This window comes from Loxodonta africana, chromosome 13, assembly GCF_030014295.1.
Source record: "Loxodonta africana isolate mLoxAfr1 chromosome 13, mLoxAfr1.hap2, whole genome shotgun sequence".
In the NCBI taxonomy this organism is placed as follows: domain Eukaryota; kingdom Metazoa; phylum Chordata; class Mammalia; order Proboscidea; family Elephantidae; genus Loxodonta; species Loxodonta africana.
In genome coordinates this window covers 68,217,716-68,231,186 of record NC_087354.1, presented here as the reverse complement: position 1 = coordinate 68,231,186, position 13,471 = coordinate 68,217,716, and the positions used below count along the sequence as shown (strand labels likewise).

The 13,471-nt window shown below is 37.8% G+C and overlaps 1 protein-coding gene across 1 annotated transcript in view; it reads left to right on the top strand.

Annotated features, from left to right (window-relative positions):
• Positions 1–542: 542 nt before the first annotated feature.
• The window catches only part of TTC29 (tetratricopeptide repeat domain 29), a 181,536-nt gene continuing 168,607 nt past the window's right edge, over positions 543–13,471 (top strand). Inside the window, exons 1-2 of the mRNA XM_003417526.3 lie at positions 543–634; positions 2,185–2,268. Of these exons, the coding sequence (XP_003417574.1) occupies positions 543–634; positions 2,185–2,268 (176 nt within the window). The remainder of the gene's footprint in view (positions 635–2,184; positions 2,269–13,471) is intronic.

The following is a 13,471-nucleotide window of genomic DNA, read 5'->3' as shown; positions in this document are numbered from 1 at the left end:
CTCTTGTAGCTGTGTACTCTCTCAGGGCAGCTGTCTCCCTGAGAGTTGTTCTTAGCGTCTGTCACAACTAAGGCAAAGTCGTCGTTTGTGAGCGATAAAATTTTTAGAAAACAGCAAAGCATGAGCAATTTTAAATTCTTGATTGTAACAAGAAAGCAAAGCACAGACATTTGAAATCTGGAGTCGTTCCAGTAATCTTGATGCTTTAATTGCAGCCATGTCCCTTAACAAAATTCTTACCAAAGCTGCCAATTTTCTGACTCTTGAATTCATTTATCAGATCATTCTCTCTATCTACTTCGTGGTGGGGATACAGACAAGTTATAAATTGGCCAAAAGGCAAACACAGAAGAAAATAATGAGAGAAGACACCTGCAGAATCCACGCACTGAGTAACGTTCCTGGATAACAGCTAGAGCTCTACACACGCAGGATTCTCAGCTCCTGTGACACACTGCGGGTCTCTAATAACGTCTTAAAGGATCCTTTCAAAGATGTATTTTTTTAAAATACTGTTTCTATTTTTTTTTTTGTAGTCCGTAATGACCACCTTGCCCCCACTGCCCCTGACACGCCCAAAGCTTACGTCCTTAGCTCAACAGAAGCTGCCATGCGTCCCCAAAACCCTCCCAAGGTACGTGACCCTTGTTTTTCTTTCTTTCCCTACAGAATGAATTTCCTGCAGCTAAGAAATGTCAGTAGCAAATCTCAGAAAATAAAATTGTGTTTAAGGAAAAGATAAAATTATATTATTATATTCTGAATATTCATATTTGATGTTTCGAAAAGATTGAAGAGCCTCATTCAAATACTAATAACATTTATCAAACCAATGCTCATTTGATCATTTCATGTCCTATTCTAGTTACTGTATCATGGTTCCCACAGTGCTTCAGGGATACTTTTTCTCTTATAAAAGCGTAGACATAAAGAATAAAAAGCAGGAGTTTTAGGAATATTTTTTATTTTTAGAGATACAAATATTATTTATCAGTACAGATAATTTGTATCTGTAGGTTTGATTATTTTCCTTATACGCATTCCTTTTAGTTCCTGCAGGGCGTAATGATCAAAGTATTAAAGACTCTTGGTTCTGAAAAGGATCATAACTAGTTTTGGGTATTTCTGGGAAAGACCAAAGACCCCAAAAGAAATACATTCAGATTAACTAACATGAAAGTTCTTTTAAAGCAGAAAATCAAAATTTTCTTTTTTCTGTGGCCAAGGAATCTTTCAAAAGGTGCATAATTCTGATATATATATGTGGATGTGTGTGTGTGTATATATATATATATACACACACACATATGTCTATACACACATATTTATGTTTATTTTCCATTTTACCTATGGATAATGTGAAATATTTACTAAGCCTAAGAAAGCCTGCTCTTTCTGTCTTTTTTAATGATTGAGATTACATTTTATTTTCAAGGTGAACAAAAACATAGCTCTATCTCATATCCCTCAAAACCAGATGAATTTTAAAGAAAGCTTTTTTCTTGTATTCATTTTACCCAAGAAAACATTTTATTCATAACCACTTAAGGTAAGTTTTTGTATCAACATTCTCTTATCGCTTCTGAGAAAAATAGATATTTCCTTAGTCCTATATTCTCATGGTTATGAGATATGCTACAAATATGATCAATTTCTCAGTAAAGTCTTTGAAATCATTTTGCACCTTAAACTTTTAATGGTAGTTTGAGTTTTATGTGTGATAAAACCTACTCAAATAGTATTTCAGAGAAAAATTTGCTAATGTTTGGAACAAATGAATTTTACATATTTACCTAATAGGTGTTCTTAGTTCCAGATCCTGTTTCAAACAAAATATGACTTCTGTAGTTGGAAAGTTAAGCTGCGAAACGAAGCAGGCAAATGGAAGACCTTATAAGCTTTGAGGATAAAAGTCAGTATATAGAAGGGTGCAGATTGCTTAAATGTGTTGGTGTTTTATTAGTTTACACACTGAGTTTAATATTCTTTCCTTTCTTTTTCCATTCAGGAAAATTACAGTTTTGAAATTATCAGTCAACTGTCTAACTCTATAACTAGTACAGAACATTTATTATATATGGTATTATATACTGAATATTTCTGTTATCCTAGTGGCATTTCATGTTTTTTTAGCTTTTCAACTTGATAACGCAGTGCTTTATTATTTCTTTCCATTTCATTTAGGGCTCAGTTGATCAAAGAAAAAGATGACATAGATCATTATCTGGAGGTGAATTTCAAAGGATTGTCAAAAGAAGAGGTTGCTGGGTAAGTATAAAAGTTTGTTTCTTTTGTCTTGATTCTTTATTGAGATTTCAGTTTTCCTGTGCAGTCCACTTTTTACTATAACATGGCATTTAAAAATTAAAACTCATATTTAATAGTGATTACGTGTCTATTGATCTTACACATATCAAAGTCTTAATTTTATGGCTCTCAAATTCTCATATTTACCAAGATATTATGCTATCATATTGCAAGATTTTAGTTAAGTCTGTGCCATTAATTGCTTATTAGCCTCCACTTTAAGGCACGTTGCCTCCATAGGGGACAAAAAAGCTTTTAGAGAAAGATTGGTATAGCTATCGTTTTCCCTAGTGATTTTTGAAAAATCCTTAACTGACGTGTCCCCCCTTCACCACCCCCAGGAACTCACAAAAAGAATCAATCATTTATAGTTGAGTGGCTAATTTAAACATAATTCTTAATAATCTAGGTTTATTTTTTAAGCAAACGATGTAAACTTTGTCATTTTGTCACTAGCTAGAACCTAATTTACACAGTGAATAAAAACAATATAAAAATCCATGTTGGTTAGTGAGAAATGAACACAGATGTAGGATAATAATCAATGGGCTTAACTTTTTTTTTTTGTCATTTCAACCATCTTTAGATGTACAATTAATAACGTGCTCCGTGTTGTAGGTTTAACATTTCTTACTTAAAGACTACATGACTTTGTTATCATCAGGTGTTTACATGTAAGCATTGAAAAAATGGAATCTATAAATGCATATGTGTTTTATTGAAGTCACAATTAAAATACCTCATGCAGCAAAACCTTTAAAAAGAGTCTACCTATGGGTATTGTCTAATGCCATGGGTCCCACTTAGAGCATACCTGATGATATTTTTGATATAGGTTTCATATGTTCCAAAATTCTAACTCTCTCCAGGTATTTCATTTTATTCAATATTATCTTTGCTCTATAGGCTATGCAGTACCTGGGACCTTTGGTTAAACGTTCTTCCGATTGTTAATTCATGGACTTTCTATGGTAACCTGTTGGATAAAATTAATATTGTATGATGGTATCATTGTTCTTAAGAGAAGAATATATATCAGCAATATTTGCATTCTGATTGAAATATAATGATATCCAATTATGTATCTTTAATTGGCTTAAGAATTAGGAATTAAACTTATGCTTCACGTAATTTAACAAACTAGCAATTCGTATACTAAAGCCATGCTGACACCTAAGCTTTTAGTCAGAATGAAGAAAAATTTTGTCTCACACAATTCAAAATAAGCCATGGTGGTGAGCATTCTCTTAGTAAGAATGTTACCAAATTGATTTCAAATTCATCATTATGCTACAGAAAACAGTAAGTAGCACATGCTAATTCTCACTCCTTATTATTGCATTCTCCTTAAAGCTTCCTGCACCTGAATACTTTCTTAGACCCAAGCCCTTTCTCTGAGATAGTAGATGCTAAACAGTTTGAAGATAGCTTGTACTCAGCTTACTATTAAGCTTTTGATTGATATACCTTCTAGAACTCGCCCCAGACAAACTAATTGAATAGCATATAAAGGAGAAAATTGATGAATGATTTCAGCCTCTCCTGGCAATGCCCAGCAGGTGCCATGAAGAATTACACATATTCTTTAGCCAAGTAAATTGCCACATAAAACTTTTTATTAGCCATTCAATTCTAAAAAGATAAATTGATCAACAAGCATTTATTAAGTGCCTACTTTATATCTAATACTAGTTTTTTTTACAGTGGATGAGAGAATGATATTTTATTGTAAAATAGTTGGCCTCATCCTAGAAACTTTGCATCTGTTAGAGACAATAAGACCCAAGAGCAGGAAGTAAATATGGAATGAATAAGTGCCAATTGTACTGTGAGGTATAGCCCAGAGGTCTACAGGAAGTCAGAGAAGACTGGGATGGTAGGAAGAAGATTGTTGGGGAAGACAGAACTGGAGCTTGGCTCCCTGTTTGGTCACATTGTAAAATAATCAAACTGATAAATCAAAGATCCTTAGTGTATAAGAATGTGATTGGAAGAATTTGAAGAACCAAATCATCTATCAGGCAAAAGCAATATTTGATATGTACCCTGAAATCTATCTCTCTACTGCCTTATTCTTCTTTCCTAAGATGGTAATAAATATACTTACATACTCGAATATATTCACGCTCATCATACTGCTACAGAAAGTTGTTATCAGGTGCCATCGAGTTGGTTGCAACTCACAGTGACCCGATGTACAACAGAACGAAACATGCCCAGTCCTGAGCCATCCTCACAATATTTCAGCCCATTGTTGCAGCCACTTTGTCAATCCATCTCATTGAGGGTCTTCCTCTTTTTCACTGATCCTCTACTTTGCCAAGCATGATGTCCTTCTCCAGAGACTGATCCCTTCTCACAACATGTCCAAAGTATGTAAGACACAGTCTCGCCATCCTTGCTTCTAAGGAGCATTCTGGCTGTTCTTCTTCCAAAACAGATTTGTTCGTTCTGGCAGTCCATGGTATATTCAATATTCTTCACCAACACCATGATTCAAAGGCATAAATTCTTCTTCAGTATTCTTTATTCATTGTCCAGCTTTCACATGCATATGAGGCGACTGAAAATACCATGGCTTGGGTCAGGTGCACCTTAGTCCTTAAACTGACGTCTTTGCTTTTTAACACTTCAGAGAGGTCTTTTGCACCAGACTTGCCCATTATAATGCATTGTTTGATTTCTTCACTGCTGCTTCCATGGATATTGGTTGTGGATTCAAGTGAAATGAAATCCTTACAACTTCAATCTTTTCTCCACTTATCATGATGTTGCTTATTGGCCCAGTTGTGAGGGTTTTTGTTTACTTTATGTTGAGGTGTAATCTATTCTGAAGGCTGTAGTCTTCGATCTTCCTTAAAAAGTGCTTCAAGTCCTCTTCGCTTTCAGCAAGCAAGGTTGTGTCATCTGGGTATCGCAAGTTGTTAACGAGTCTTCGTCCAATCTTGATGCTGTGTTCTTCTTCATATAGTCCAACTTATCGGATTATTTGCTTAGCATACAGATTGAATAAGTATGGTGAAAGGACACAACCCTGACACACACCTTTCCTGGTTTTGAACCATGAAATATCCCCTTGTTTGATTCGAATGACTGCCTCTTGGTCTATGTACAGGTTTTGTATGAGCACAATTAAATCTTCTGGAATTCCCATTCTTCACAATGTTATCCATAATTTTCTATGATCCACAGAGACAAATGTCTTTGCATAGTCCGTAAAACACAGGTAAACATCTTTCTGATATTCTCTGTTTTCAGCCAAGGTCCACCTGACATCAGCAATGGTATCCCTTCATCGATGTCCTCTTCTGAATTAGGCTTGTACTGCTGCAATTGATTGTGAATTATCTTCAGAAAACATTTTATTTGCATGTTATATTAATGAAATTGTTCAATAATTTCTGCATTTTGTTTCATCACCTTTCTTTGGAATAGGCACAAATATGGAAAGTCTTCCAGTCAGTTGGCCAGGTAACTGTCTTCCAAATTTTTGGGCATAGACAAGTGAGCACTTCCAACGTTGCATCCATTTGTTGAAACACCTCAACTGGTATTCCATCAATTCCTGGAGCCTTGTTTTTTGCCAATGCCGTCAGTGCAGCTTGGACTTATTCCTTCAATACCATCGGTCCTTGATCATATGCTACCTCCTGAAATGATTGAATATCGACCAATTCTTTTTGGTTCAGTGACTCTGTATTCCTTCCATCTTCTTTTGATGTTTCCTACGTCATTCAATATTTTGCTCATTGAAAAACCCAAACCAAATCCTTTGCCTTTGAGTCGATTCCGACTCATAGCAACCCTATAGGACAGAGTAGAACTGCCCCATAGGGTTTTCAAGAAGCACCTGGTGGATTTGAGCAGCCGACCTTTTGGTTAGGAGACAAACACTTAACCACTGCACCACCAAGGCCCCATTTTGCCCATAGGATCCTTCAAAATTGCAACTCAAGGCTTGAATTTTTTCTTCAGTTCTTTCAGCTTGAGAAATGTTGACCATGTTCTTCCCCTTTGGTTTTCTAACTCCAGATCTTTGTGCATTTCTTTATAATGCTTTACTTTGTCTTTTCAAGCTGCCCTTTGAAACCTTCTATTCAGCTATTTTACTTCATCATTTCTTCCATTTGATTAGCTACCCTACCCTCCAAAAGCAAGTTTCAGAGGCTCTTCTGATACCCGTTTTGGACTTTTCTTTCTTTCCTGTCTTTGCAATGACCTTTTTTTTTTTTTCTTCGTGTATGAGGTCTTTGATGCCATCCCACAACTTGTCTGATCTTTGTTTTACCAAAACCTAGAAGGTGGGTCCTTGTCTGGCAAGCTCGGACTTGCCAATTTTCTGGATACCAGTCTTTGAGAAAGAGAAAGTAGTTCTGTTGCAATGCGCGGAGCAAGGAGCTGAGAGGAAGTACCTCAGATCTGGCTTCCCGAGCTACGGGAAAGCAGGGCTTATATGTGATTTGGGCAGCAAAATGGTACCCATGCAGGCATACTGGAGAGGGGGAAATTCTAGAAGGCAGCCAGGAAACAGAAGGTGACATGGTTCTGGTTGGACCTCTCACTTAGGAATAGGGTCTGGGTGCTGATTTTCCTTCTGGTTCATTCCACTTGTTGCTTTGTCAGTTGGTGGTCACAGCTAGCCCTTCTGTGAATGTGAGGTGGGCCAAATCTGGCTTAGGCTAGTTTAGGGACTAATGGAAATTCACTGGCATTCGTAGGGTCAGGTTACATTTGGTCATTTGTGTTAAATGCATCAGCTCTATCCTTGGGAAAAAAAAAAAAAACTTGAGGTGGTCTCTAAATTCAGGTGGAATATACTCAAGGTCATACTTTGGCTTTCATGGACTTGTTCTAATTTTCTTCAGCTTCAAGTTGAACTTGCATATAAGCAGTTGATAATTTATTCTGCAATCGGACCCTGGTCTAGTTCTGACTGATGATATTGAGCTTCCCCATTGTCTGTTTCCACAGATGTAGTTGATTTGATTCCTGTGTATTTCATCCGGTGAGGCAATGTGTAAAGTCACCAAACAGTTGTTGGAAAAAGGTATTTCCAATGACTAGGTCGTTGGTCTTGCAATTCTAAGATTTGATCTCTGGCATCGTTTCTGTCACCAAGGTCATGTTTTCCAAACACTGATCCTCCTTACTTTCTAGCTTTGGCACACCAATCACCAGTAATTATCAATGCATCTTGCTTGCATGTTTGACCAATTTCAGACTGCAGAAGTTGATAAAAATCTTAATTTCTTCATCTTTAGCATTAGTAGTTGGTACATAAATTTGAATAATGGTCATATAACTGGTCTTCTTTGTAGGCTTGTGGATATTATCACTGATAGGGTTGTACTTCAGGGTAGATCTTGAATTGTTCTTTTTGATAATGAATGTGACATTTAACATTCAGTTTGTCATTCCCATTAAAGTAGACCATATTATTGTCCAGTTCAAAATGGCCAATACCAGCTCATTTCAGCTCATTAATACCTAGGATATGTATTTTCAGCATTCCATTTTATTTTTGACAACTTCCAATTTTCCTGTACAACAAAATGACGGATGAATAGTGAACAGAAAAGAGTAGCATATGATAATTCTCAGTCCTTACTATTGCATTCTCCTTAAAGTCCTGCACTTGAATTCTTAGTACAATTTGTTTACATTACCTTTGATATGCAGATGACAGAACCTTGCTTGCTGAAAGTGAAGAGGACTTGAAGGACTTCTTGATGAAGATCAAAGACTACAGCCTTCAGTATGGATTACACCTCAACATGAAGAAAATAAAAATCCTCACAACTGGTCCAATAAACAACATCATGATAAACGAGAAAATGTTGAAGTTGTCAAGGATTTCATTTCACTTGGACCCATAATCAAAACCCATGGAAGCAGTAGCCGAGAAATGAAATGACACGTTGCATTGGGCAAAGCTGCTGAAAAAGACCTCTTTAAAGTGTTAAAAAGCAAAGATGTCACTTTGAGGATTAAGGTGTACCTTACCCAAAACATGGTATTTTCAATCTACACACATGCATGCAAAAGCTGGACAATGAATAAGGAAGACCAAAGAAGAACTGATGCCTTTGAATTAGGGTGTTGGTGAAGAATATTGAATATACCATGGGATGCCAGAAGAATGAGTAAATCTCATTTGGAAGAAGTATAGCCAGAATGCTCCCTAGAAGTGAAGATGGAGAGACACGGTCTCATGTCCTTTGGACGTGTTATCAGGAGGTATCCGTCCGTGGAGAAGGATGTCATGCTTGTAAAGTCGAGGGTCAGCGAAAAAAAGGAAGGCCCTCAATGAGATGGATTGACAAAATGACTGCAACAATGGGCTGAAACATTGTGAGGATGCTCAGGACTGGGCATGTTTCATTCTACTATACATAGGGATGCTGTGAGTCGCAACCAACTCAATGGCACCTAACAACAACAGCTTTGACATCCCATAGTATGCAGTGTTCTTTGTCAAAATAATCCCTTATCATCTACCCCAAAATATACCAACCTTCTTACACGAACATTCACACTATGTGACTTTCCTCCTGTTGGAATCATTGAAGAGTTTCTGTTCTTGTCTAAGGATAGGCCTTCTACTTTTGCTGTGGATATCATTCCTACTCATCTCCTCAAAGACAGTCTTCTGCATTTAAACATATTTTCCTCCTAAATCATCAGTTTCTTCTTTTCCAATAGATCAGTTTCACATACATTCATATCTCCTAGTATTTCACTTGACTTTGTATTCCCCTCCAAGTTCTACCTCATTTTTCTCTACCCTTCACAGCAACCAGAATCACTGCCGTAACATGGTCACATCCATTCTTTCCTCAGTTGACTCTAAGTAGGTTTCCATTCTCAGCACTCCCTACAACCATTCTGCTTAGAATCACCAATAATTGCCATTTTCACCACATTTAATGGTCATGTTTCTGTCCTTATCTTGCTTGATATCTCAGCAGCATTTGATTCTTTCCTTCCTGAACAGGGTGTATTTGTGGCTCCCACAAATGCCACATTCTGTGGTTTCCCTCCAAATTCTTTGACTGTATATGTGCCTTTCATTGGCTAGCTTTCTCTTTTCAACCTCTCAGTGATGGGGTGCCCTAGGGATGGGTCCTAGGCCCTTTACTCTAGCTGCACTCTCTACCTTGATTCTGTCTTATAGCTTTAAATATTATCAATAACCCAACAATCGCCAAATTTCTAAGTCATTATGCTACCCGAAACAGTAGCACTGGATAATTCTCAGTCCTTACTATTGCTTTCTCCTTAAACCTTCCTGCATTTGAATACTTTCTTAGACCTAAAAGCCCTTAAACCCAGCCCTGACCTCTCTACTGAGCTCCAAACTTCTATATAACTTCCTCCTTGACATGTCTACTTGGGTATGTAACAGCGCTTCAAAGTTAATATGGCCCCAAATGGAATTCTTGCTTCACCCCAATCTCAAAAAAAAAAAAACCCTATCCCTCCTGCAGTTCACAGCAGCAAGGCAGCCTTGAGTTTTCCCATGCCTTTGTCCCCTCATCTAATCTATCAGCATGTCCTGTCTGATACAACTGCAAAATATACCCTGTGTTCATCTACTTCTCTTCATTTTGTAGGATCATCATCTCTTGCCAAGATCACTAGAAAAGTCTCCTAACTGCTCTTCCCACTTCTGCTCTCCATTTCAGTTGCCACCGAGTTGAGGCCAACTCATGGCGACACCGTGTATGTAAGGGTAGAACTATGCTTCATGGTGTTTTCATTGGCAGATTTTTCAGAAATAGATGACCAGGCCTTTCTTCCAAGGCAGCTCTAGGTGGTTTCAAACATCCAGCCTTTCTTTTAGGAGCTGAACATGTTAACCTTTTGCAGTACCAAGGAACTCTTTACTTCTACTCTATGCCAAAATCCAGTCGCCAGAGTGATCTTTTGAAAAAATTAGATTATGACACTCCTCTGCTTAAAACCCTCCAAGAGCTTTCCATTGCTCTGTGATAAAGTCTAAGCTCCTAACTGTGACCTAAAGCTATGCATGGCCTGGCCCTTGCTGACCTCTCTGACCTTATCGTCCACTCTCCCCACTGCTCACTCCTCTCAGTGGCCTTACTGCTGACACTTCCTCATGTCATGCACGTGTCGCCTTGAATGTAACCCCTGTGGTAGTGTTGTATCTATAGGTAGTTTTTTGTTTTTCGCAAATGAACTGTATTCACTTTCTATATTTTACATTGATGATTTGGTAAGTCTTCAAATGATTCACTAATCATACTTAAGTGATTTTTAACCACTAAAGAAGGTCATGTTGGAATCATTTCTGTACTCCTGCTTTTATATTCTGTATACTATCAAAATATATTGCCTTTTTTTAATGCCTTAAAATATTGCTTATTACCATATCGTAATTGCTTTGAATAGCTAAGTAATAAAAGTGTCAGTTATAGATTCAAATAAAAAATTTCTGGGGGGCAGCTTCATGCTGTAGCTATGTATAAAAAAAAAAAATTATGTATATGAGGATAGAAATAAACAAAATCATCTAGGGACATAGAATGATAATTCCTTTGATATTATTTTCTGCTTCAGATACCAAGTTCTGTTATGTGGAAGAATAGATTTGGCTCAAAATTGCATACATCTTTAAGATACTGCTTTCTTTCAGAATACCTTACTTTCAGCATCATTAGTTGATGATTATTGAATGTAACTTTGTTAGTACAGTGGCAGAACTTTCAGTTACAGTATTCAGCAAATTTGGCTTGTAGAGACACAAAGAAAGCATTTAAGTTCATATCTTTTAAAGGCTTTTTTTCCTACCTCGGTTTTTTTCCAATCTAGGTCTTTACCTTCAATATATTTCCAAACTGTGTCTCAAGGGTGCTTTTACGAGCTACAGGTAGACTTGTTATAAGTAAATCTAGTGCCTGGATTTGCCCAATGGCCAGCCACTCCAAATACATGTAACAAGGTAAAGACATTTACTCAAGATACAATATTTCATAATAACTTTAGGAAAACGTAGGCTCCTCCAAGTGCTTCCTTCCTCTGCTTCATTTATTTGGTTTATTTTTGGATAATTTTAGTGAAATAGTTTTGCTTTCTCTTGAAAATGTTCTGCTCTTTTGTAAGCCATGGATTCACTTAAAAGGAACGAATCAAGTTCTCTGTGGAGGTTTGCAATTAAACTTCAGAAGAAGCTAGTTGCCAAGTAAAGCGTTAAATAATTAACCTCGGTATTACACAGAGATAGGCAGGTAAGAGAAGGAGGTGGGGAGCCATCCCTTTTTCCTTCTAGATTACAAATTGGATTTTAAGATCTTCTTCCTGATTCAAGAAAAAGAGACAGAGTTTTGGTGCCCCAAAGTGGGGAGACAATGCCTTCCTTCTTCAAGAATATAAAGAAATAGGCAAAGTGACTGCTGAGAATACAGGTGGAGCCAAAGGAGGGATTCCACTCCTCCCCGTTAAAAAATTCTGCCATCGTCTTTCACAGCAGAGCTGTAGGGTGTGAATCCAGGGAAGAAAAGACTTTTTTAGCCATGATTCTAAAAAGAATATTGATGTCAGTCAAGTTTAAAATTGAGGAATTTAAGAAATGAGGTTGGAAAGAATTTTGTTTAAAAAATCCAATGCAAAAAGAAGCAAATATTTTCACGAAAATCAAACCTAGGGATAAAAGAGAAGAAAAGAGTTCAAATGTCAACAAAGCACAGAAATGCTCATTTCTTGGGCATTTACGTTTGTGTGTCTTTTACTTGTGCTTTAAGTGAAAGTCGACAAATCAAGTCAGTCTCTCATACAAAAACTTAAACACACCTTGCTGTGTACTCCTAGCTGCACTCCCCCTAATGAGACAGCACACTCCTCCTCTCCACCCTGTATTCCCCATGACCATTCAGCCAGCTCCTGTCACCCTCTGCCTTCTCATCTTGCCCCCAGACTGGAGCTGCCCACATAGTCTCATGTGTCTGCCTGAGCCAAGAAGCTCACTCCTCACCAGTATCATTTTATGTCTTATAGTCCAGCCCAATCCCTATCTGAAGGGTCGACTTTGGGAATAGTTCCAGTTTTGGGCTAACAGAGGGTCTGGGGATCATGACCTCCGGAGTCCTTCCAGTCTCAGTCAGACCATTAAGTCTGGTCTTTTTACGAGAATTTGAGGTCTGTATCCCACTGTTCTCCTGCTCCATCAGGGATTCTCTGTTGTGTTCCCTGTCAGGACAGTCATCGGTGGTAGCTGGGCACTGTCTAGTTCTTCTAGTCTCAGGCTGATGCAGTCTCTGGTATGTGGCCCTTTCTGTCTCTTGGGCTCATAATTACCTTGTGTTTTTGGTGTTCTTCACTCTCCTTTGCTCCAGATGGGTTGAAACCAATTGATGCATCTTAGATGGCTGCTTGCTAGCTTTTAAGACTCCAGACACCACTCACCAAAGTGGGATGCAGAACATTTTCTTAATACATTTTTTTATGCCAATTGACCTAGATGTCCCCTGAAACCATGGCCCCCAGACCCCCATCCCTGCTACTCTGGCCTTTGAAGCATTTGGTCGTATTCAGGAAACTTCTTTGCTTTTGGTTTGGTCCAGTTGTGCTGACCTCTCCTGTATTGTGTGTTGCCTTTCCCTTCATCTAAAATAGTTCTTGTCTGCTATCTAATTAGTGAATACCCCTCTCCCTCCTTCCCCACCCTCATAACCATCAAAGAATATTTTCTTCTGTGTTTAAACTCTTTTTTGAGTTCTTATAATAGTGGTCTCATGCAATATTTGTCATTTTGCGACTAGTTTCACTCAGCATAATGCCTTCCAGATTTGTCCAATTATAAGATGTTTCACCATTGTTCTTAATCGTTGCATAGTATTCCATTATGTAAATATACCATACTTTATTTATCCATTCAACCACTGATGGGCACCTTGGTTGCTTCCATCTTTTTGCTATTGTAAACAGTGCTGCAGTGAACGTGGGTGTGCATATATATGTTCGTGTAAAGGCTCTTAACTCTCTAGGATGTATTCCAAGGAGTGGGATTGCTGGATAGTGTGGTGGTTCTGTTTCTAGTTTTTTAAGGAAGCGCCAAATAGATTTCCAAAGTTGTTGTACCATTTTACATTCCCACCAGCAGTGTGTAAGTGTTCCAGTCTCTCCGAAACCTCTCCAACATTTATTA